The following is a 25,633-nucleotide window of genomic DNA, read 5'->3' as shown; positions in this document are numbered from 1 at the left end:
TCAGAACTATGATGTTATTGCACGAAGTGTCCAGCGGTTTCTTATTCAGGGCCTTCTCTACTACTCTAGTAGAGGCCGCAAGAGACTGGTATGTTCGGATTAAACCGAGCTTAATCGATTCCTTTGCAGAGCTAGGGGACAATCTCGTCCGACATTTCATGAGCAGTAGGAGGCACCTAAAAACGGCAAGAGGAAAACAAATCACTGAGAGCATTCGTAGGCCGGTTCAACAGAGAAGCGCTACAAGTGGTCTACCTGGACCCTTCAGCGGCGATGAACGCTCTTCTTGCCGGAGCTACCTTCGAGGACTTCAGACGTGCTGTTGCGCGCAAAACTCCCACTTCATTGGCAGATCTCATCACCAGAGCAGAAAAATACATTTCAATAGAGGAAACAGTGGCAGCCCTTCGAGTAGGAAGTGGCAACATGCTCTTAGAGAAAAGATAAGCTCTTGAAGAAGATAAGAACACTCGGGGCCACCTCATAGGTCCCGACGAGAAGATAAGCAACCGCGAAGAGAGAAGTCCGCGCCGTCGAGAGGAAGAGTACATGCCGCTTAATACTAGTTGAGGGCGTATCTTGACAGCCATCCGCGAAGAAGAGTTCCTCAGATAGCCTGCTAAGATGCACACTAAGGGGAGCAAGAGGGACAAGTCAAAATATTGCCAATTCCACAAAGATCATGGGCATGACACTAGTGAATGCAGGCACCTCAAAGAGGAGATTGAACTCCTCATAAAGAGAGAATACCTTCAAAAATATGTTCAAGGAGACGAGCGCAAGAGGAAAGAAGCCAGGGCACGTGATGCTCCGAACAGAAGCAGTCTGAGGCGAGCCTCGGCACTGATGAACCAAGAGAGGTCACCCACACCGGAGAGTTTTCCGAGAGAAGAGCCACACCAACCCCTTGCCGGCATCATTGCTACTATAGCCGGTGCAGCTGCCTCGGGAGGGACTTCCTCCTCCACCCGCAAGCCATACGCTAGGCAGAAAAGCACGGTTCATGCGTCCAGCAAAAGGCCAAAAGTGGATCACGTCATTTCCTTTTCGGATAAAGACCTCCACCAAGTTATCCTACCGCATGACAATGCGCTGGTTATAACCATGTTGGTGGCAAATTGGGAGGTCAAGAAAATATTGGTTGACAACGGAAGTTCTGGGAACATACTTTACTACCATGCCTTCAAAGGAATGCTACTTGGAGAAGAATGACTCAAACCTGTTGATTCTGATCTTTATGGGTTCACCGGGAATTCCGTCAGGGTGGAGGGATCAATAAAGCTACCCGTTCTTGTGGGAATTGCACCCCATCAAGCCACAGCCATGGTTAATTTCTTGGTGGTGAAGGCTCAATTGGCCTATAACACCATCCTAGGAAGACCGGGACAAAACCTTCTCAGAGCGGTTGCATCCCATACCTCCAAAAGATGAAATTCGTGACACCTAAAGGCATCGGTGAGGTCCGGGAGACCAAGTCGCGTCCAGAGAATGCTACGCGACAACTTTGAAGGGAAAGAAGTCAGTCGAGGCAATGCCTATTGAGTTACTTGACTTGAGAGATGAGGCACAAATGACCATGAACGAGGCAAAAGAAGACCTCATACAAGTGCCCCTATATGAACAGGAAGACGGAAAAATGGTGCAGATTGGGTTGTCCCTAGCAGGCGAACTTGTGACGAACTTGTCAGTTTCTTAAGAAGCAACGCAGATGTCTTCACTTGGACTCTCATCGATATGCCTGGGATCGATCCCGAGGTAAGTGTATACAAGCTCTGGTCGACCCATCCAACAAGCCAGCTAAGCAGAAGAGAAGAAGCATTGCCCCGGAGAGATAACTAGCGATCAAAGAAGAAATAGAAAAGCTCCTATGAGCCAACTTCATTCAATAGATCCAGTACCCAATCTGGCTTGCCAATGTTTTCATGGTAAAGAAAACTAACGGAAAATAGAGGATTTGTATAGATTTCACCGACCTCAACAAAGCATGCCCAAATGACAGTTATCCTCTATCAAAGATAGATCAGCTGATCGACGCCACCTCCTGCCATGAATTATTAAGTTTCATGGACACCTTTTTAGGGTACAATCAGATCTGGATGCACGAGGTTGACATCCCGAAAACGGCCTTCGTAACCGAGCAGGGGTTATATAGTTACCGAGTGATGCCCTTCGGCCTGAAGAACGTTGGGGCCACCTACCAAAGATTGGTCAACAAACTCTTTCAGCAGCAAATTGGCCGCAACATGGAAGTTTACGTAGATGATATGCTGGTGAAAAGTTTGAAGTCAGCCGATCACATAGACAATCTTCAAGAGACATTTGAAGTCCTGAGAAAGTACAAAATGAAACTCAATCCGACCAAATGTGCTTTCGGAGTGACGACCGGTAAATTCCTAGGATTCTGGTCAGCCAACAAAGGATAGAGGCTAATCCTAAAAAGGTTAGGACGGTGGTGGAGATGACACCGCCTACTACCATCCGAGAGATTTAAAGGCTTACCGATATGATCGCCGCGCTCGGGAGATTTGTTTTGAAATCCGTCGAGAGGTGCCTCCCCTTCTTCCAGGCTATCCGAGGGATCAAGAACGCTCCATGGACAAAGGAGTGCCAGGAAGCGTTTGAAGAATTAAAGTAGTACTTAGCCTCTCCAACCCTGCTAACAAAGCCTGAATCGGAGGAAGAACTGATCTTGTACCTGGCGGTCAGTTCGGTCACGATATCAGCCGTTTTAACAAAAGAAGAATGTGGACAACAGAAGCCCATATATTATGTTAGCAAGATCCTAAAAGAAGCAGAAACTAGGTATCAAAAGCAAGAAAAACTGGCCTACGCTCTAGTAACAACGGCTCGGAAACTTAGGCCATATTTCCTAGCTCATACCATCAAGGTCTCAACAGACCTACCTCTAAGGCAAACACTTCACAAGCCCGACACGTCTGGATGATTGATAAGGTGGTCTGTCGAACTTAGCGAATTCGACATCCGATATCTACCCCGACCTATGATCAAGGCCCAGATATTCGCGGACTTTGTTGTGGAATGCACCATACCATCACCTCCAACCGAGGAACTCGAAAGACCTCCGGCCTCCAGCAAACCTCTGGGTGAAGAAGTGGCAACACCTGGGGGGCAAGAGTGGAGCACAGAAAAGCCAGAGACTCATAAGAAAGATGAGGCGCAAACGAATCGAGAGCCCCTCTAGCAACTCTATGTGGATGGCTCTTCCAACACCCATGGAAGTGAGGCCGGCCTAATCCATACAAGGCCAGAAGGGTTTGTCCTCAAATATGCGGTTTAATTTGGCTTCCACACCTCTAATAAAGAAGCTGAGTACGAGGCGCTCATCGCCGGAATGACGCTAGCTACTCAGGTCCGCGCGAAAAACTTGGAAGCATATAGTGATTCGCAGTTGGTTGTGAACCAAATCAAGGGAGAGTATGAGGCCCAATAGCCCAGAATGGCCCAGTAACTTTCAAAAGTACAACAACTTGAAGTTCAAGACATTTGACATCACCCAAGTTCCAAGAGTCGAAAATGCGAAAAGCAGACGCACTATCTCGACTAGCTGCATCCGGATACACGAACCTGGGACGCTTCTATGTCGAATTCCTGAAAAGGATACCATTGATATGCCAGATGCGGAGGTAATGCAGATAGACCAAGAGCCCTGCTGAATGGATGAAATAGTCAGTACCTTCGGTCAAGGGAACTCCCCTAAGACCTCAAAGAAGCCCGAAAAGTCGCGTAGAGAGCATCACAGTTCTCCTTTGATGGAGAAAACCTTTATAAAAGATCTTACACATGGCCTTATTTGAAGTGTTTTCATTCCACAGACACGGCATATGCCCTCCAGGAGGTGCACCAAGGCATCTGCAGTGAGCATCTAGGAGGAAAGGCGCTTGCTCAAAAAATTCTCCTATGAAGACTCTACTAGATGACCTTAAAGAAAAATGCATTAGATGGGGCTCGTTGTTGGTTCATGTTTGCTGTCATTGCTTGGGCTAGCTGTGCCAATGCAATGGCAATGGCATCATTTCCTGCGTTGTTGTTTCTAGCGTTGGCTGTAGGTTGTTCGTTTCTTGCTTGCCTTTCTCTGCGTGGCCTGCCACGTCCCCTCCTTGTCTCAGCCTCGATTGCAATAATCTGTTCCTGATTCTCCGCCATCTTCATATCATAGTATCACGTTAGTAATTTAAATTATAACTCATATTTAAAAGCATTTATAGAAGTATCACAGAAGTTATAAATAGCACATAAGTTCTATATTAACCAACTACTAGCGGTATAGTTAACATATTCTAACTTAAGATAGGGTAAATTCTAATCCTATCTTTTTGAATCCTAATTTCCAAAACCGACTAAACTTCGCTTTGATACCAAATGTAACGCCCCGGATTTTTTTTGGAAATACCAACTCGGTGCGTAGAATAATATTACATCATCTTTTTCAAAAACTTTCATTATTCCCAAGATCTCAAATACAACAACTACGTTTAGAGGGTTTACAGAAATTAGGTCTAACTTATTACATCTTAATTCAAGGCATAGTTGATACATATTTAAAACATATTTGTCCTTTAGAACAGTTCTGGATTCAACTCTAGCATTCCTCATCTTTCATCTATACTTCACCTGGGGGTTGGAACAATAAAACAAGGAAAAAGGGGTGAGCTCAAATAGCCCAGTAGGGTATAAACAACAAGTGATGTAGAATTGTCAAGCTCATAAGAACATGATATTTTGCAGATAGGACATCTCACATTATAAACATGGAAAGAAAGAATAAGCACAACATACTTTCCAAACGTATAGAGAAAACTTACAGAACTTGATATCAAGAATTATATATATAGAATTATATATATAGACTTCATTAAGCATAGATGCTTTCATTCATAGCCATATCTCGGCCCATTCATAGCCATACCTCAGCTCATAATCCTCTAGATTTACACTCTCTAGAGTCGTCTTTACCCACGTGCACATGGAGGACTATAACGCATCCACCCGTCATCATATCATAACTCAGTCCATATTCAGAATTAGGGTATCACAAGATAAACCCTAAACATAAACACATCTCACGGAAACAAGTTTCGAGCATACAAAATAGAATTATAGCTTTATCAGAAAAATCATTTATCTGAAAGGAATGGGGTCTAAAAGAAAGGATCCCCCTTGGATTCTCATCAGTTGTGGATCTCAGAATGATAGAAACTCTTATGGCAATTGCGTATAAAGAGAATCAAAGAATAGAAAATACTTTCATCCAGTATAGTAAAAGAGAATCAAAGGAAGAAAACTCTTACATATAGCAAAAGAAAATCAATGGACGAAAACCCTTACATTTAGCAAAAGAGAATCAATGGAAGAAAAACCCTTACAACCCTTACCTATAGTTTTCCGGTCACAGGTTTGTTTGAGCTTACACCTTGGAGTGGATAACCTGTAAATATATTCTAATTTAATCAAATTCATGTTTTAAGGCAGTGTCCTTTCTGTCCAGGTAATGTCCATCTATGTCCAAAATAATGTTCCCTGTGTTCAGTGTTCTTTCTATTAAAATTTTAAAATCATGGGGCCCAGCATGCACTATTCATATGGACCCCACATGTTACTATTTATGTGGACCCCACATGTTACTACTCATGTGGACCCCATATGTTACTATTCATGTGGACCCCACATGTTACTATTCATGTGGACCCCACAGGTTACTATGCTCAGCAGTTCACCATTCTTTGGTTTAGTTTATTTCTTGGCTACTATGCTCAGCAGTTCGCCTTTCCTTGATTAAAGTTTAATTTACGGTTACTATGCTAGCATTTCACCGTTCAAATAAGATAGGCTACTATGCTCAGCAGTTCGCCTTTCTTTGATTAAAGTTTACTTTACGGTTACTATGCTAGCATTTCACCGTTCAAATAAGATGGTAAAACTTGCATAATCTATAGCGAGTTATCGCCTCTTATGCATGCTTTATCCTAATATTTACATAGGTGGTAGAACCAACCATATTACCCATAGTAAATACTTTAACTATCTATATGAAAGACTTACCTTGGTAGTGATGAAGTGGATTTCCTTTTCCTTCTCTTCTCTCTCTTTTTCCCTCTCTCTCTTACTCTTTCTTCTCTGAATTTTTAGCTCTACTAGGGTTTGTCGAAATAACAAAATGAGAGTCGCTATTTATAGATACTACATTATTAAATTCACAACTACCCTCTTAAATGCTTCTCTTAAATGCTTTTAAAAATATAGGAATAGTAAAGGTATAAATAAATGAATAGTAAAGGCTGCTTGAATAGTAACAGAATGATTAATATTATTTAATTATTATTTTCGTCGGTGAAGATAGTGGTTGTGGAGTGACCCGCTTAACCAATGAGTTAATGAAAGTGGTTGCGGTGTGTCCTTCTGGTAGTGGTTCCCACTAGTGATGGGTCCCGCTGGCGTTGGATTCCGCTAATTGTGGGTCCTGCTTGTTGTGGGGCCCGCTGATGTGGGACCCGCTTGTGTGGGGCCTGCTGATGTGGGACCCGCTTGTGTGGGGCCCGCTGATGTGGGACCCGCTTGTGTGGGGCCCGCTGATGTGGGACCCACTGTTGGTGGGGCCCGCTTGTGAATAGTACTCGGTGGGTCCTACTGTGAATAGTAATTTTGAATAGTTTATCTCAATAGTGAACTTGCATAGTAATCTTACGTAGTATTTATGCATAGTAATCTTACGTAGTATTTCTGCATAGTAATCTTGCATAGTGACTATTGTGAATAGTAATTATGAATAGTGACTATTGGTAATTTTTAATATGTGTAAGTATCTACTCATTTTTAGTTGACATCTGGGACGGTGGTTTAGTGGTAGGAAGCCGTTCAATCCTCGCTCAGCGTTGGGTTCGAATCGCGTACGCCCCATTATGCCAGATGTCTTCATGCCCGATTAACTCGGGGGAAAAATGAGTAATGGCCGATGATTACCCACCTATGAGGCCATTTTTATTTATTTGTATATATATATATATATATTTTTTTTTTACCGGTTATTACAGTTTTCTTCCTGATCACATAACACAGTAACAAGGAGATGTCTGTCTGAGTCTTGCTGAGCTGTCTGATGATGTTCAGATCTTCCTGATCAACCTCTGTGTTAACGACCTTCCATTTGACAGCGTCAATCTGTTCGTCCGACTTGAGTTCTGGGGGTTTGTAGTTCCTACCACCCTTAGTGAGATGTCCTACTTCTGAAGTTTCAAGATCACTGATTCTGCAATCTTCTAGCTAAAGGACAAACAGTGTTTCGTCTATTCCAGCTCCTTCTAAGTCTAGAATGTAAGGTTCTTCATCAAGGTCTGCACATATGGCAAGAGGATAGGGTTCTTCTTCCCCAACTTCTCGTATGTAATTGTTGCTATCAGTACCCCACGGATAGGGTTCGATGGTACAAATTAAGGATGAGAAATTGATCGGTGGAAGCTTGGTGAAGATGGCATTTGTAGTGGACAAAGACGGGTTATAATTTGGAAGGGGGTTGGTGTTGATATTTGGCACAGACAGGAGAATGAACTGCTTCTTCTCAAGAAGGTCTTGGATAGCATGTTTCAAAGCGAGACATCTATCTGTTTGGTGTCCTTTACCTTGATGGTACTCACAATATTCTCTGTTGTTCCAGCTTCTTCGTAGAGGATTAGGAGGTGGACAGGGTGTAAGTAGAAATATCTTCTTTGCTTAAAGAAGTAATTTCATGATGGTGGTGAGATTGGCTGGTAAGGGAGTGAATTCCCTGGTGGCTTGTTCATAATGGCAGGTCCCGGAGGTGCATTGTTCTATTGTCAAACTACTGGAGGTTCAGAGGTTTCTGGAACTGATTTGGTCTCATTAACTTCCTTGGATACGGTAGGCTTTTTGGGCTGAGTATTTCTAGAATTAGAGGAGGCTTTGCTGAGCCATCCGTGGACTATATAATCCTCGATTTTGTTGCCAGTATCGATGAAGTGTTTGAGGCTGGTGAAACTCTGAATAGCCATGGGGCACTGGAAGGACAAGGTCAGGTTCTACTGCATCATGTCGATCTGCTCTTCCTCTGTGGGCCGCTTAAGCATCTGAGCTGTCTTATGACGCCAACACCCTACAAAATTGGAGCACTCCAAGGGTTCTTGTCTGGTGGTCTGAAGATCTCGGCGAGAGGTTTCAGTGCCATCCTCGTAAGAGAACTGCTTGATGAACTCATTCATGATTCGTTCCCAACCCATAGTTGACAATTCAGGCAAACTCAGAAGCCATTTATGTGCAATGCCTTTCAAAGATATTTGGAAGACGAGGGCTAACTGGTCTCGGGACAGACCCTGTGATCGCAACATACTTTCAAACATTGCGAGTTGGTTATGAGGAGAACCAGTCCCGTCGTACTTGCTTATATCAGGCCATTTGAAGCTAGTCGAGAGCTGTACATCTGGAAATAATGAGACATCTTGGAAAGAGAGTCATGTCGACCGTTGAACTTTGATAAATTTGAGGTCTTGGTTGACCTTGGCAAACTTATCTTCCCACTTTTTCAGAACCTAGGCGAAGGGATGACTCTCATCAGCGTACTATTCTCCTAAAAACGGATCCGAAGGCTGAGCTGTAGACTGGTCAGTGGGCTGGATAGGTATGGTTTCCTTGACAGGAGGAATAGGCTGCTGAGGTACGGTAGGTGCTATGGTAACTTGAGGAGGTGATCTCAATGCGGCATTCTCCTCTGAGAGATGATGGAGACTTTGAGTGAGTTCATGGTTCAAAGAATGGAATATGAATGGATTTGTTTTGGTACACTTTAATATAAATTGTTTAAGACCATTCCTGTGTTAGTGCACTTAACCTGTCGGAGTAGAGGATGGATGTAAGCCTTAATGAGCCCAAAGAACTTTGTGTGCTGGATGCATGGCAGGTGCATGTCCTGAGGGATTCACCTATGTATGGGTAGAGGCATATCACCTCTTATGTAGTCTGAGTAGGTAAGACCATGGTTTTAAAATTCGGCCATTTCGGCCGAAATATTTCGGTTTCGATGGAAAACGAAACGAAATTCACAGTGAGTCGGAAAAGTACCAAACTTCACCTAAACGTTTCAAAAATTTCGGTGAAACGTTTCGGAAATTTCGGTGAAGCGTTTTGGTGAAGTACAAAATTTCACCAGAAATTTCAGAAATTTCGGTGAAACGTTTCGGAAATTTCGGTGAAATTTTTACAAGATTTCTTCCGAAATTTCCTACCAAAACCGAAACCGAGATTTAAAACCTTAGGTAAGACTGCTAGAGCCCATGTAGAAACATGAATGAATTGAGGATGGCATTAGTGCCTTAATGAGTTCTAAGTATTGTGTATACTCTGAGTATTTTGTATACTCTAAGGAGCTCACCTATGTGCGGGTGGAGATTTGCCATCTCCTATGTAGTCTAAAAGATTGCTAGGGCCCACACAGAAACCTGTCATGGTAAAGAGGTTGGCTTTTAAGCCTTAATGTGGTCCGAAGTACTGCGGGTACGGGGTGTTTGACAGGAACACACTAAAGGATATACCTATGTTAGGGTGGAGACTGTGTGTCTCCTATGGAGCTGGCATACTCTTAGAGCCCTCGCAGAGCCAGGACGAGCACTTTGTGTGCTATTTGTTTCAGGCAAGCTTGTGAGTAGTGTGGTAGTTCAAGGCATGGTCCACTATACACACATACTCTAAATCTAGTCATGTGTGATTACTGAAAAGTAGAGAGATGCTGGTTCAAGCCTAAGTCCACCATGTACTTACACTACAATTCAAATAATCTATTTGAAAATTCAAGTCTTCAGACATTTTCATTATGCACAATGTGACTAGAGCTCTCTGAGTTTGTGAAAATTTGAAACTTGTGGGGGATTGTTAGATTTTTGAATCCAATTAAGTTTCAAATATTAAAGATTGGACTGAGGCTTTAAGGTGGCCTTTCATATTCCTTGGTACTCCAAGAGTCATTAACAAAAGGACAAAAGAGTTACCCTTTCTTGGTGACTCTTTGTATTCCATTAATGGTGACTCTTTGGTTTTTCTCATTTTAGTTGAATGCCTTTAGTGCTCTCATTAAGGGTGATTCCAAAAATAATGAAGAGACTCTTGGCTAGCTTCTATTAAGAGAAAAGTACAGCTTTTCTAATTAGAGAAAAGAGAGAAAGAAAAAAGGTTCTCTACCATTGTTGTGGTGTGAGAAAGGAAAAGCTAACCAAGGGTGTGTCCCATATTTTGGTGTGAGATTAAGGTCCACAATAAACCTCAAAGCGTTTTGTAGAGCCCGATTTGCTTAACTAGAGGATGATCATAACCCTTTGATCCGTGGAAGTTTTTATACTGTGCCATCCACTTTAAACCTCCACAAATCAGAGGGTTAGGATCATCCTATTGAGAGAATTTTCCATTGGATGATCCAAACCCTATCTCCATCAGGGCCCAACAAACCAGGGCATTTTAGTCATTTCAAACAAAAAGGACACAATGGCCATTCTGAGTTTGTTAAGCGGGTTCTGTGGCCACAGAAACCACACAGCATTCACCAAACCCTAAACATGAGCGGCTCCCTCGGTTACAACTTACAAGTATAAAACGGAAACAGAAGACATATAAAACCTAAAAAACCCTAATTTTCATCCCTCGGTTTGGCTCTGGTCGTCTGCGAGTTTCCAAGTCCCATTTCTCAGCAAAAATGGTATCGTATTTGCGATCTTCCCTTCAAGTCTCTTTTGATCTCTGTTCTTTTACTCAAGTTTTGATATTTGGCTCGGATTATCTTTTGTATTTTTTCTAGTCTCTTGTCGCGAACGAAGATTTCCAGCATATTTTGCGTGTATTGAACACCAATGTGGATGGGAAACAAAAGATCATGTTTGCACTGACCTCCATTAAAGGTATTGGGAGGCGTTTTGCCAATCTCGTCTGTAAGAAGGCCGACGTTGATATGAACAAGAGGTTCGATTTCTACCAAGAGTTTTATTTCAGTTGGGTTTTGGATACTCTAGATGCGTTTATTTATTTATGATATTAATTGATGGATTCTGTAAGTGGGTGTTTGTACAATAGATCGATGTTGGGTTTGCAAGGTTTTCTTAGTTTGGATGATTTTGGCTTTTTCAGTATTTTGTTTTTGGTGTTTTTATATGGTTTAGGTCATAGTCCAGTATTTTTTTTCCTTCCAAAAAGTATTGTATGGATTGCATCATAGGATGATCCAAACTGTCCATTTGATGGGCCACAACGTATATAGGTTGTGCCCCCAAAATTACATTTGCATAGGATGATCCCAACCCTCTGATCTATAGATGTTTCAATAATATGCAGTTCATCTATAGATTGGAGGGCTAGGATCATCTTATGAAATGGTTTTTTGGGCACAGCCTATTTACATTGTGGCTCATCAAATGGATGTTTTGGATCATCATACGGGGCAAGCTGTACAGTGCATTTCGAAAAAATACATACGGCCTTACACCTTATCAAATCTTGTTTTCTTTTTGTACTTCATGGATATGATATATTGGCAGAGTTTGTTTTATGGGTTAGTGAATTTCTGTAGGCGGGTCTATATGTGTGTGTGTCGATATATATATATGAGGAAAGTGAAGCTACACCGCCGGTGTAGCTAACTTAGCTACACCGCCGGCTTAAAATACAATGGGCCCACATTGTTTTGGTGATCCAAAGAATTCATTTGATTGGCCCTCACATAGATAGGGTGTCCACCAAAAATCAGCTCCATAGGATCATCCCAACCCTACGATTTGTGGAGGCAAAAATGAACGTGTAAAAACCTTCACAAATTTGTCCATTTTTGCCTCCACAGTTTGAAGGGTTGGGATGATCCTATGGAGCTGATTTTTGGTGGACACCCTATCTATGTGAGGGCCAATCAAATGAATGGTTTGGATCACCAAAACAATGTGGGCCCATTGTAGTTTAAGCCGGCGGTGTAGCTTCACTTTCCTCTCTCTCTCTATATATATATATTGGTGTTTACCTTAGCAGGTCTTTTCTGATGGTCATTTAATGGAATCGTTTGATTTTGCTAGTTTTTTAGTTTCTAGTCTCTTTTTACGTTTTAGCTTTTTTTCCCCTGTAATGTTTTTGGGTTTTGCTAGATTTTTAGGTATTTTTAAATATATTTGTTTTTTGAATAGAAGTGTTGCTCTGGGTTTGATAGGGCTGGTGAATTATCTGCACAAGAACTGGAGAATCTCATGGTGATCGTTGCCAATCCTCGGCAATTCAAAATCCCGGACTGGTTTTTGAATAGGAAGAAGGATTATAAGGATGGCAGGTATTCTCAGGTAGTCTCAAATGCACTGGATATGAAGCTGAGAGATGACTTGGAGCGACTGAAGAAGATAAGGTATTTGTTTCAATAAATGCTGTTAATGTCTCCAATGTTTTAATTTTGAGGATGGAATGAAGTGTCGCCTTATGTCCCTTTATTTTATATTATTCAATTCTGCATTTGCATTGCTTGTAATCCCTATGTTTTTAATCTTGTGTATTGATTTTATTTTATTTTATAAGGTTATCTCTTCACTCATATTCAAGTGTTACGTATTCATACAGTACACTGGCTGTGTGCAATTTTGGCTTTGACTGGTGATGCAGATTGGAAGAGTTAAATATGAACAAGTTCATAGAATCATAGTCAACGTGTAGTTTCTCATACATACACATCCTCTAGTTCAAATGTGTGGGTCTGGGTGTGTGGTGTTGGGGCGTGGGGGTGGATGGGAGATTCTTGTGAGATAAATGTTTACAATTCAATGGTTAATCATTGACTCACCCACCTGGTTTAAGCCTAGCAATAAAAATTCTTCTGACTCACCTTACTCGACCTATTTCTTCCTTAGACTGAGTTCTTGATTGAGTATGCGTTTTGAAACATTGGATGGGATTTAACTTAAATATCTCACTCTTCTCCCCTTGAACTAGAGTTTGTAAGTTGAAAGAGTAGGCGGGGAGAGATCTTGGACTTTCAGTATAGCTAGCATCCATGGTTAGATCACGGGCACTATTGCTCTTGGGTTCGAGTATTCGTGCTCTCAAATTGTCTAAGAAAAAATTGAAGAAGTAGGATTCATCTGATCAACCCTCTGGGCGCGCTTGAATTGGTAGACTCAAGAATAAGAGTTGGGATCTGATTCCCTATCTGGATTCCAGACTCCAGCATTTGGTTCAAATAATTTAGCGGATTTTGAGATCGCAAGGGAGATTTCGGGCTGATTATGTTACTGCTCGAGTGGGTGGTATTCTGGGATTCCAGCTCAAACAATTCTGTAACGTAAAAAAATCTCTTTCCATCTCTAGCCCAAATCTTTCACCGAAAATGTCGCTCTCTCTCTCTCTCTCTGCAACTTCAAGTCTTCTGATGGTTGTTGCATTGAACATCTCTTCCCAACCCACCTCAGCAAGGTCTCATCTCCTTTTATTTTTTTGAAACATAAGGTCTCATCTCCTTCTTAGCTGCAGTGTTCAACCGTCTCCACGGATTCTCCAGCTATGCTTAGCTCCTTCTTAGCCCCTCCTCTGATAAATGTTTCTGGAGTGCCTTTCGTAGCAGGGTTGATACGATACTCGATGATAGAAAGCGCAAAAGTGTTTCCTCTTTGCGAAGCAATCTATAGAGAGGACTCCTTGCTTTTGGTCAGAGGATTGGCCTCCATTGGTTTTTCTCCATTTCAACGCGTAGGCAATTTAGATACTGCTCAGCAAGTAACAAATCTTTTTTTCTCCACCTCTATTTTTTCCACTGCCATTTTGAAATTTTATACACTGTCAAAACGTTGAGCTTTTGAATTTGGTATTTTATTTTATCAGGCCTTGCTGAGAAATCGGGTCTTGGGTCTTGTCATATTACAATCCATTTGTTCTGTTAGAAGAAAAATGTCTCAACATGCAAATACTATTACTTTTTGTTTGAGGTTCAGGACTTGAATTTTGTGACTCTCTTTTGTTAGTAACCATGATCGAGATCCTTTCTTCGTCTTGATCTCCTTCCAAAGATTGAAATTGATTAGGGTTTGAAAACTTGAACTGACATCCATACGCCCGATTTCGATAAATTCTGATGGTTACCTGAACACCAGAATTGGAATATAGATTCCTTTTTTTCGAGAGAATATGAATAGGAAAGGAATGTAATGTCTATTCCATAGTTGCCAGAGTGGGAAGCGAGTGCAAGAAGCGGTCTAGGAGGCAAAAGTGGAAAGGAGGGGTTCAGAGAAGAGTAAATGCGGGATGCAAAAAGCTCTAAAGAAAGTAAAAAAGAAAATGTGTGGGAAGTGTCATTGAAATTCAATATGAAATATGTAAGAAACCTCATTGGAAGTGAAGAAAAAGTACATGGAAAAGTTCGATTATGGTAGGCTAGGAAGAAAGGGTTAGTAGATGTAAGGATTTCAAGTAGAAAATAATACTTTAAGATTAATTATATTAATTATAATTACAAGTTTTAAGAATTTACAGTTTCACATGATTTATTCGTGTATATTTATTGTTAAGTTTTTAGAAAGAGATCCACATAATTTTATTTGTAACTTAAGGTATGTTTTCAAGTTTTAAATGCACTGTGTTTTTTCCTAGTCCAAAAAAATGCATTCTTTTTTTTAAATATGCTCCTTTAGCATTGTTAAAATGAGAAAATATTCTTTTTGAAAGAAATAAGCACCTAAACGGGAGGCTTACTCTTAATTAAGATGAAATGCGTATGAAGTGTCTGGGAAGCACGCTTCCCCTAAATTTGGTAAGTGAGAAGAACTTAGCTTATGAAGCGAGTTTTTGGAGAAGCGAGCTTTTTTTAGCTGATAAGTCATACAATTATGGGTTTCAATGGTGGGATCCTAGGCTCTAATTCCAAATCTGATGCTGGATTATCCTAGGAAGGACTTATACTTTTGCTCTGATACCAAATATGTTGCAGGACTGATGTACCTTTGATGCCAAATCTGATGCAGGATCGATGTAGCTTTGATAAAAATAAATTTGATGCAGGATGAGCGGAAAGACTAATACTTCTCTCTAATACCAAACTGATGCAGGAAAGATCTATAGAAGGGGTGTTAGAGGTGAAAATTAGGGTTTTGGATCCTAAAATATGTGATTTGATTGGAAAAATATTTCTACCAGGCTTAGTGGAGGTTTGGAGAAGTTTATACATGTCTGGAAGCAATAGACGTATGCCGGGAAGGTCCGAGCAAGGGGTTTAAGAAAGATTAAGGGATGATTTCAGTTTTTATGGTTGTGGGTCAAAGGTTTAAGGTTGGGATATTCGTAGATGGACATGTATATATTTGGAAGTTTAGAAGAGAGAAGGGAAGAGAGATCTAAAATAAAACGAATGGAGAAGATAGCTAACTTGGCATCACAGTTATGGCATCCCACCTCTAAACCATCTGAAGGGATCACACCGATGGATCACCTAGGGTTCCTACCTAGATTGGAGCAATGAATCACACCTTGAGGATGAAGGCTTTATACCCACGATTTTGCAAAGCATCAAAGCAACTGTGTTTTTTTATTCATCCCAGCATCAGTCATCGTAGCATGCATCCATAAAAGAAAAGTGTGTCGAGGCTTACAATATATAAGAAAAAGAAGAGAACCGTAAAGTTCTAAAACCCTATGCGAAAACCTAACACATTGACTAAAATACCCTCATATGACTTAAAGACACTTCTCGCTTGAAATTTTCATATTTCATGTAAAACTCTCAATAACTCAGAGAACTTAATGGTCTGTTTGGTTTTGCGGCATAGACTGGGAGAGTAATGGAATAAATAGTCAACATGGAGGAGACGAGCATTGGATTTTCCTGGAACATAACCTTGGAGTATAGTGGTAAGCAGTGTTTGGCTGTCAACCTCATTGAGTAGTAGTTGGGGGTGTCATTACCGATATGGAGGGAAGAGAGAGAGAGACAGACAGACGGAGGGAGAGAGGGAGGTAACAGAGAGAGAAAATCATCATTCCCAAGAAATTCAAGCAAAATTCAACCTTTGTGTGACACATCACCAGACATGGAGACATCCCTCGGAGTCTCCTGGGATGTAAATTCCATTTTGGCAACCAAACAAGGGGTTTTGCTGATGTGGCACCCAAATGGCAAGCAAAGCCCCTAAACCATCCCGCCTTTTGTGCAACCGAATACACCCTAAGTGATTTTAGGGACTTAAAGACACCTAAAAGTTAAAATAGGATGGTCTCCATCACTCATCATTTTCAACAAGGGCATACGCTTATAAATAAAATTTGTCTCTGTCCTACCACATTTGTGGAAGTGTTATCCATCATAACTTTGTGAATGTTTTCCTCTCCAAGATGATCAATTATCAATTACTTCAACAAGTTGAAGGCTTTTTTGAGTTTGTCACATGCTGCACGTGAGACGATGCGTTCCGTCCCATTTGGACTACTCACCGAGATCATACTTCATTGCTTCTCAATCCAACTAGTAATGATGATGCACTTACATCCACACATCATCCAAACTGAATATAAGATTCCAAAATCTTTGATTCTTTTATTGAAGTAAAGGATAAGAGCGTTATGATCTGAACTGCTCCTAGGGAGGACAGCAACAGCGTACTCCGTCTCTTTTTCATCCAAGAATCAGTCATGATGATGCAACCTATATGTCTTCCAACCTCATGATAAGATTCCAAAATCTTTTGCTACATTCTTCACTTCCTCTAGAAGTGGTTCCCTCAACTCATTGTAATATTCAGGCTTGTACCAACACCAATTGCAAAATGATTTCATATTGGTCTGCCCCACCCCTCTTCCTGCCAAAACAATGAATTCTCTTTCAAAAGCCTAATACCCTTCCGCCCTGTTTACAAAGCTCATCATTGTGCTTCTTTCCTGATCGCCACTAATAAAATCGTCGCCGTCGTCATTATATTTCTCTTTCTAACAGTGCAGCCGAAATACAGGATGATTTAATTGCACTTTTGTGCACATACAAGCTTTATATTGTCTAGAACTATGTGTCAAATCAGGTAATGCTGCGCTTGCTAAATCTTTGCCTCTAAGCAAAATTTGTCTCTGCTCCCTCCCTGGCCAAAATAAATTGTTTACCATTCACCCTCTCCATACTTGTCACCTACAAAATAGCACAAAGTGATCAATATAAGTATTTCATCTTATCCAAGGAGTGTTGTTGACCATCTCCATCTTTCATCTTCTTCCCCTTCTCCATCCAAAAATCATTCATGATGTTCCATTCGTTACTTGTTCCAACTTGATTATAAGATTCCAAACCTTTTGTCACATTCTTCACTTCATATTTTGGAGTTGGCGTACTCATTATACGGATGACGCTTTTACCAGAACCAATTGCAAAATCATTTCATATTTTTCGATTTGGCTCCTGCAGCTTTCTTCCTTCCAAAACCATACATTATCTCTAAAATCTTAAAAACGAATCCTGCTTCCCTTTTACAAGGCTCACTGTTGAGCTTCTCTCTCTTTTCATCACTTTTAAAATTCCCATATCTCTCTCTCTCTCTCTCTCTCTCTCTCTCTCTCTCTCTCTCTCTCTCTCTCTCTCTCTCTCTCTCTCTACAGACACACGCACAAGTGCCCATCCTTCAAAATTCTTCCACAAAAAGAATTTGAGACCTTCCCTTTCTCCTCTTCGTGCTCTTACTTGGTCCATTATTGATCTAAGAAGGAATCAATGCGGAGAGAAATCCCACTTCATGACTCATTAATTGGGGTTGGTTGGTCCATTTGCATGCTTATTCTCCTTTATTCGAGTCTACAAATATAACTTCCCACAAGTATTTCACTCAAGATACTTTTGGAAGACATACCTCCAAAAAGGATGTCACACATCTTTAACAATTTGATCCCATCCATTGTTTTTTCGTCTCAAGAATTACCTTAGGATTATGTATTTTAGCATTTTGTATAAATATCATAAAAACACTCTCCCGGTGTAGATAATCCATGTTACCAGTTATGTATACATGCATGCCTAATATGATTCAGCAAGAGTTTCCAAAGAGAAAGAGGTCACTGATGATGATGAAGCTTTATTCAAGAATTGGCTAAAATTGATCCTTTAATGATGAATCTTCCGGTGAATTTCACGGGGAGGATGTCGGCTTGCGGTGAACTTCTCCGGTGAACAATGAGGTCTCTGGTGAATCCTCATAGTCTCGAGGGCCCAAGCCCTTCAAGATCCTTCTGGATTGGCTGTTAGCTCGGGGGCGTTAGGGCCCAAGCCCTTCTAGATCCTAGGAGTAAGATTTAGTCTGTTCAGCCACTGTTCTAGGTGGCTCCCCCGGTGACGGAATCATTCCGGTTGGAATCGAGGGCCCAAGCCCTTCCTGATCCTCGTTTTAGTCACCGGCTGGATTAGAATGACAGCCATGAAGAAAGGTCCGGACCCTGTTGGCAATCAATCTTTCTTTCCAGGAGATTGGCTATGCAAGGGTTGTGCTTACCACAGAAGAATGAGTTGTCGTCAGTGCCATAAAGAGAAAAAAGCATCAAAGGCTAAGGCTAAGGAGGCAACGGAGTCTTGGCCAGATACTGGATCTATAGAAAAAATGGATTCTGGATCTACGCATGTAATCTATATTACTGGAAAAGAACTGTTGGAAAGGAGTCACCTCTTAAGAGCCTGTCTTATTGGAAGGCTAAGAGTCGGACTTGAAAGGATTGTGGTACTGGGCAAAATGGTTCTTGGATATCCCTGACCTTCCTTGCCCGTGTATTCTGGGTAAGAAGTTTTATTTATGTTTGAATCTCAAGATCTGTAATGAAAGTCCTTAACTGAGGCGGACAAGCTTACAGTCAATTCCTCCTCTCATTGAGAGAATGGAACCAGAACTACCAACAAGGAGCCCAAGCTTGGTGGTTAACTTCCATGGAATCCCGCTCCAAGTGTGGGCAACTTCGACAGTGGTAGCTCTGGGTAGTATCTTCGGAACAGTACTAGAGGTGAAAATGGAAGGAAATCACGAGAGGGAAATGAGCTTTGCATCCGCGAAAGTCTTCACGAGTGAATGGAACCTTAGAAGGTCTTTTGTCCGACCGAAAGCTGGTAATGAGTGGTTCACAGTAGGAGTTAATTGTGAAAGGATTAACACAGTTGACAGAAAGAAGTATCCGACTGAAGAAAGAGAAGATGAAGGGCTTCATCATCAGAATCCAGGCAACATTTCCGTGGAACCCACCGGACCGGAGGAGATGATTCTCCGGCCACAGGCAAGAGAAGGAGTGGCCTCCGAAAAAAATGGGGAGTAATTCTAGGCCGTTAGATCAACAGTTACTTCCTAAGATCTCAGCCATCCATTCATCCACTAGAGAAATCAATATGTCAGGCCCAAATGTTGAGGTGGGCAAATTTCAATTTTCAAAATTCAAACCGGTGACCATAACAGTAAAAACAAGCTGGATGAATCAACGGGTAGTAGTGGGTCATCTCAAACAAGGGATCTTGGTGACCAGAAGCAATCCCGAGACAAAGGCAGAACCTTGGATAAGCAAATGTGGTCTTGCAGTGGCACGGAAGGTAACAGGGATGCCTGGAACGTGCTACTTGCATAGCCCGCTCGTCGCCCGAGGCGATAAAGCACATCAAACCTTCTAAAATATGGAAGTATGGGTCAAGTGGGTCCCACATCTGGAGGCTCAAGGGTATGGGACTGAAAGCTAAGTTCGGTCATCTTCTGGGCTTCTTTAAAGATGGCCCACCTAAAGGTGGGTGTGGAGTAAAAATTAGGGCCCATTCCCCTGGAAGGTCCATAAAATTCAAGGCCAGAATTGATCGTATAAAAAAAGAGGAAAGGGACACTAGGAAAGAAAATATTAAGCCAGTGAAGGCGGCCTCTAGGTCAGGTGAAGAATCCTCGTACCAACCAGAGCAAATTCAAGGAAATATTGCTAAAAAGCGGGATCAGAAAAGGCTGGAACCAGTAGTGCTGGGATCACATGGGGGGTATAGTTCGGGCCAGCAGTAAGGAGGGTTGGCGTTGAATGGGAAAGCAACAACATTATCTACAATGAAGTTGGGCTTCTGGAACATAAGAGGATTGGGGGACGAAAAGAAGCAGGCAAGCAAAGATTTTGTTCACTTCCGAAAGTTAGATTTAGTGGCGATAATGGAATAAAAAATTATGGGGGTAACGGACAATCTTATCACCAAACTTTGGGGTCGTAATCACACGGAATGGATTTCGAAAGAAGCGGTGGGCACAACAGGGGGAATAATCGTAATTTGGAAGGAAGGATTATTTGTAAGAGAAGGCTCATTCATTGGTAGATTCACAATCTCCATCCTATTTGGTCAGGCCTCTTGGGGGGCGGGGGGGAATGGTTGTTAACGCTGATCTATATGGCCCTGTTAGGGCTAGGAAGAGAAAAGGGGCCTATGGGGGGAGCTAAGGTCTATTCGCAACCACTGGCATGGAGCTTGGATAGTTGGGGGTGATTTCAACACTATTCGTTTCCCTGAAGAAAAGAACCGACAGGGAAGCATTACAACAAGCATGAGGAACTTATCCAATTTCATCCTTGATAGTGAACTGATAGATCTCTCTCTCTAGAGGGAGCGAAGTTTAATTGGTCCAATAACCAATCTCGCTTGATCATGAGTCGCCTGGACAAAATATTGATCACGCAAGAGTGGGAGGAGAAATTCCCAAAGATATGTCAGCGAGCCCCGCCTAAACCTCTATCTGATCATAATCCCAATCTTTTAGAGACGTCAAACTTTACAGGTGGACCCCGTCCTTTCAAATTTGCTATGGATTTATGCGAGTCTCCCGAATTCAAGGAGAAATAGAAGCCGTGGTGGGAAGAAATTCAAGTTGAAGGCTGGAGAGGTTTCGTGCTATGCAAAAAGTTAAAAGGAGTGAAAGCAAAGGTCAAAGAATGGCAAAAATCTCATGACGAAGAAACCAGGAAAAAGAAGGAAGAAGTCTTGACCAATCTGAAAGTATTTGAAGCATTGGAGGAAATAAGGGATCTCCACGGTCGAAGAGAAACTTGTTCGTACAAGATTAATGGCAAAGCACGAGGAAATCCTGCGAAGAGAAGAAATAATAAGGTGTAGACAGAAATCACGGGCAGTTTGGCTAAAATGTGACAATTTCAAAATTCTTCCATTGCATGGCAAATATCAGAAGGAGAACCAATTCAATTAATTGTATTCAAGAAGGAGATAGTCTGGTGTAGAGCGCGGAAGAAATCAAAGAGAAAATAATTCATTACTATACTACCTTGTACTCAAAGAAGGTAAGTTGGCGTCCAAAGATTGATAGTCTCCAATTCCGAAGAATCAGTTCGAGCCAGCAATCCGAACTGGATAGAGATTTCTCAGAAGAGGAGGTGGTGAATGCTATTTTTTCGATGCAGAAAGATAAAGCGCCAGGCCCGGATGGGTTCCCTATGGTATTCTTCCAAAAGTATTGAGACACAATGAAAAATGACTTTATGGCCTTCATCTGGGAATTCCAATCTAGAGGTATAATCAGCGAGGTAGCTAAATCTATGTTTATAGCCCTCATCCCAAAGAAGGAAGGTATCATAGGAATCAAAGACTTCCGCCCGATTAGTCTTATTACAACTTAGCGAAAATAGTGTCGAAAATTCTGGCAAGGAGATTAAAATCGGTAATGGGTAAAGTTATATCTCAATTTCAAGGTGCCTTTGTTGATTCAAGACAAATCCTAGAGTGTTGATAGCCAATGAAGTTATTGATTCTGTCAAGCGAGAAAAAAAGGAAGGTCTTATTCTCAAAGTTGACATAATAGAAAACGCTTACGATCATGTGGATTGGGAAGTCTTAGATGAAATTCAAGATCACATGGGTTTTGGGGTACGATGGAGAAAATGATCCAAGGTAGTGGTAGCAGAGAACAACTTCTCTATCCTAATTAATGGTTCGACGAAAGGTTACTTTATGAGCTCAAGAGGCCTTCGTCAAGGCGATCCATTAACCCCCTATTTATTTATAATGGTGGTGGAAACCCTGAATTTGATGATATCTAAGGCTAAGGGATTGGGCCTCATCCAAGGTCTGCGAGCAAAGCGGGGTCAAATGGTGAAGAAATCACCCACTTTCAATTTGCGGACGACACGTTGGTCTTCATTGAAAATGAGGAGGCAGTGGTGGATAATGTCAAATATCTTTCCGGTGGTTCGAGCTAGTCTCTGGTCTGCGAATCAACTTTGCGAAAAGCAAATTGGCAGGAATTAATGTGGAACCAGGGGTGGTACAGAGGTACGTGGACTGGATTGGATGTGAAGCTGGATCCCTTCCTATTACATACCTAGGGTTGCCCCTTGGTTTTGGGATCCCATCTGCAGCTCAATGGGACCCAATAGAGCGGAAGCTTGCATCATGGAAGAGAAGATACATTTCAATGGGTGGACGGATAACATTGATAATGGCAGCCTTAGCCAATAAGCCAATATACTTTGTCTCTTCAAAATTCCAGTAAAGTGGCTCAAAGAATCGAAAAGTTGCAGCACGATTTCCTCTGGGAAGGGGATGGTCAAAGTAAGAAGTTAAAACATCTACTGAACTGGAAGATTGTGTCCCAGCTAAAAAAGAATGGGGGGCTGGGAATTGGGAAGATAAAAGGTCGTAATCAGTTACTATTAGGTAAATGGATATGGAGGTTCGGAAATGAAAAATTAGCTTTGTGGCATAAAGTGGTGGGGGGAACTATGGGATGGATTGGGGGGAATGGCGAGCCAAATCACCAAGGACAAGAAAGGGGCTTGGAAATCAATTTGCTCGGTAAGAGAAATATTTGAGCCATTGATTTGATTCAAAGTTGAAAAAGGTGACCAGGTTAGATTTTGGCTGGACCTATGGATTGGGGAAAAACCACCCAGAGAACTCTACCCAAGACTGCTTCGTCTGGCCTTGAATCCAGAAGCAACAGTGGCGGAATACTTGGAAAGATTAAACTCTTTTGGCCGAGGCTTTTGGGACCTTAGACTGAGGAGGGATCTAAAGGAAGTGGAGTTTGTGGATCTATGGGGGCTATTGAGTATCCTACAATCAGCATATTGCTCAAACCTTAGAGAAGATGAGAAAATATGGGCTATAGAACTTGATGGAAGTTTTTCGGCGAAGACTTTTTTTGCTGAAATCAACAAAGATAGAAAATCCTCAGTTAGTAGAATTTGGAATTCTTTGGTACCGCCGAGGATTGTGGCCTTTGCCTGGACAGTAGCACGTAGGCGAATCAATACCTGTGACCGGCTTCAGCAGCGGAAGATTCAAATGGCCAGCAGGTGTGTTTTGTGCCTGGAAGTTGAAGAAACGCTAGACCACTTAATGCTTCATTGCCTCTTCTCCTCGCAACTATGGGATAAGGCAATGCAAGCTTTTGGAATGTCTTAGGTGAGGCCTCGCTCAATTAGGAAAGTGCTTCTCCACTGGAATACCAGCCCATTTGGGAAGATATGGAGACTAATATGGAAAGCTATCCCATTCAGTATTGTTTGGAATATCTTGAGAGAAAGGAATAGGCGTATCTTTGAAGAGGAAAGCAGAAACCTCAATCGGGTGCTATTGGACATTAAAGTAGAAATCTGTTCTTGGGCAAAGTCAAAAAGGAAAATTTCATTCACTATAAGTGATATTTTGCAAAATTGGCGGTCAATCCTATGGGATAGAGTAGTCTTAGCTAAACGTCAACCTAAATGGAAACCACCACCGTTGGGTTGGCTTAAGCTTAATTTTGATGGAAGCTCGATCGGCAACCCCGGTAGGGCCGGGATTGCAGGAATCATAAGGGACGACAAAGGTTCAACAATGATGACTTACTCTGGCCCGATAGGAGAGTGCGACGCGAATGAAGCTGAAGTAAGGGCGCTCCTCTTTGGACTTAGATGGGCAAATGATCATGCGTTGAGTCACTTAATAGTTGAAGGAGATTCGGCCGATGTGATTAGTTGGGCTTTGAGCAAATCGAAAGGGCCTTGGCGTTTTCAGGAAATTATCACGGAAATTTTGGATCTGGTATTAGTGTTAAAGCTGTGAATTGAGCATAGAAGGCGGTCGGCTAATGAAGTAGCAGACTCTTTAGCGAAGGAATGAGTGATGAGAGATTCTATGCTTGTAACTTCATTTGTATCTTAAACATGTGATCGGTTACCTAACGATGTAATATCAGTGGGGGACATCTTGTTCCTATCTGATTCCTTTATAGTTAATACAATGTCATTTTTCAAAAAAAAAAATTTTATAAAAACACTATAAAGTTCAAAGAAAAAGCTGAAGGGAATTTATGAATTAGTTGATTAATACATATAATGTGAGAATCTTAAATCTCCAAGATTTTTCAATGTAGTATTATTGTCTTGTCTGATGGTTTTTTACTAAATAATGTACATACCTCAGTGGTGCATCTCACCATTCATATATGAGTTTGTAGTTAACCTTCCATTCCTGAGTGGTCACTATCATTCATCAAAGTGAAAAAGCTTTGATAACATATGACGGAAGTAAACTCTTGAAGAATGGACTTAAACATTACTAAATTTTATTGTTTAGAAAAATAAAATGTAACTATTGTCGATTTCCAATGATCAGGCTTGGTTCTTCCTCTATTGTTGTTGTCATACTAAGTAAGCAATTTGTATTGTGTAAACCTGATTTATTTTGTTAAAGCCTGATTAATATCTTTTGTAAGATCATCTGTTCTATCTCTTATTTCTCTCCAACTTCCGTTTGAATCCTTCTAGATGTTGTAGAGCACTTGCATATATGAGAACTGTGGAACACTTTCGCTTGTTCAGCTTGACTTGTGGTTTCCATTTTCATTGTATAGAATATTTATAACGGGCAGACATGTCTGGTGTCAGTTCCATTTTTTCCTATATATGTATTTAGTAGTGGGGAACCGTTTTCAGAGTCAGAATATGAAACTTTCGAGTCATTTGAGATCATTGATGGACTGCTTTTAGAAACTTTAAAGATATTATAATCTTTTTTGCGATCTTTACAAGTTACAGTTGAGTGATGCCTTATTGTCATCTCTGCCTGTGCAGGAACCACCGTGGTCTGAGGCACTACTGGGGTCTTCGTGTCCGTGGTCAGCACACCAAGACAACAGGCCGCAGAGGAAAGACAGTTGGTGTCTCTAAGAAGCGCTGAGCCTTTTTTCACTTTCTGAGCAACAATCTTGATGGCCAGGTGAGAGTTTTATTGAGTTTCAAAGACACTTTTGTGTGTGTGTTTTCGTACTATGATGTTCTTTTTGAGCAACTTTTGTAGGATTTAACTGAAAATTAGTCTAGTATGATGTATTTGGAGTTATTAAACAATGTTCCATTTTTTTTTGGTGCCGAGCTAAAAGTGGAATATTCATTGCCATTCTAAAAACTAAAAATAGAATTAAAACTTGAATATGATTGGTGAAATCGATGATTGAACAATTTTTTGGATGCTGGAATGGACAACCATTACTGTTTCATTCACTGTAAAGGCGATGTTCAGTTGCCGGATGAAATGATGTGGCGAGAAAAGAAAAAGGAAAGAAGAGTGGAAAAATTGTGTTCTGTCCTTACAAAAAGGAAAGAATCAGTGGGCAGAAGGAAGAGAAAAATCGTGATTTCAACCTGTTGGTCC

The 25,633-nt window shown here is 41.3% G+C and overlaps 2 protein-coding genes across 2 annotated transcripts; both read left to right on the top strand.

Annotated features, from left to right (window-relative positions):
* The first annotated feature begins 624 nt into the window (after window positions 1-624).
* Window positions 625-1,212, top strand: LOC143883152 (uncharacterized). The gene has a single exon (XM_077386504.1). The coding sequence runs from the start codon at window positions 625-627 to the stop codon at window positions 1,210-1,212; it is 588 nt and encodes a 195-aa protein (XP_077242619.1).
* Window positions 1,213-10,552: 9,340 nt separating this feature from the next.
* Window positions 10,553-25,351, top strand: LOC143885455 (small ribosomal subunit protein uS13z/uS13y/uS13x-like). The gene is made up of 4 exons (XM_077389644.1): window positions 10,553-10,711; window positions 10,811-10,971; window positions 12,200-12,388; window positions 25,054-25,351. The coding sequence occupies exons 1-4, from the start codon at window positions 10,709-10,711 to the stop codon at window positions 25,157-25,159; spliced, it is 459 nt and encodes a 152-aa protein (XP_077245759.1). The 5' UTR covers window positions 10,553-10,708; the 3' UTR covers window positions 25,160-25,351.
* Window positions 25,352-25,633: the final 282 nt, after the last annotated feature.

This window comes from Tasmannia lanceolata, unplaced genomic scaffold (genome assembly GCF_043159265.1).
Source record: "Tasmannia lanceolata isolate RefF3 unplaced genomic scaffold, GAP_Taslan_0.1 ptg000008l, whole genome shotgun sequence".
Lineage (NCBI taxonomy): Eukaryota > Viridiplantae > Streptophyta > Magnoliopsida > Canellales > Winteraceae > Tasmannia > Tasmannia lanceolata.
Note: the sequence above shows the minus strand (reverse complement) of the source record. Positions and strands in the feature narration are given on the sequence as shown.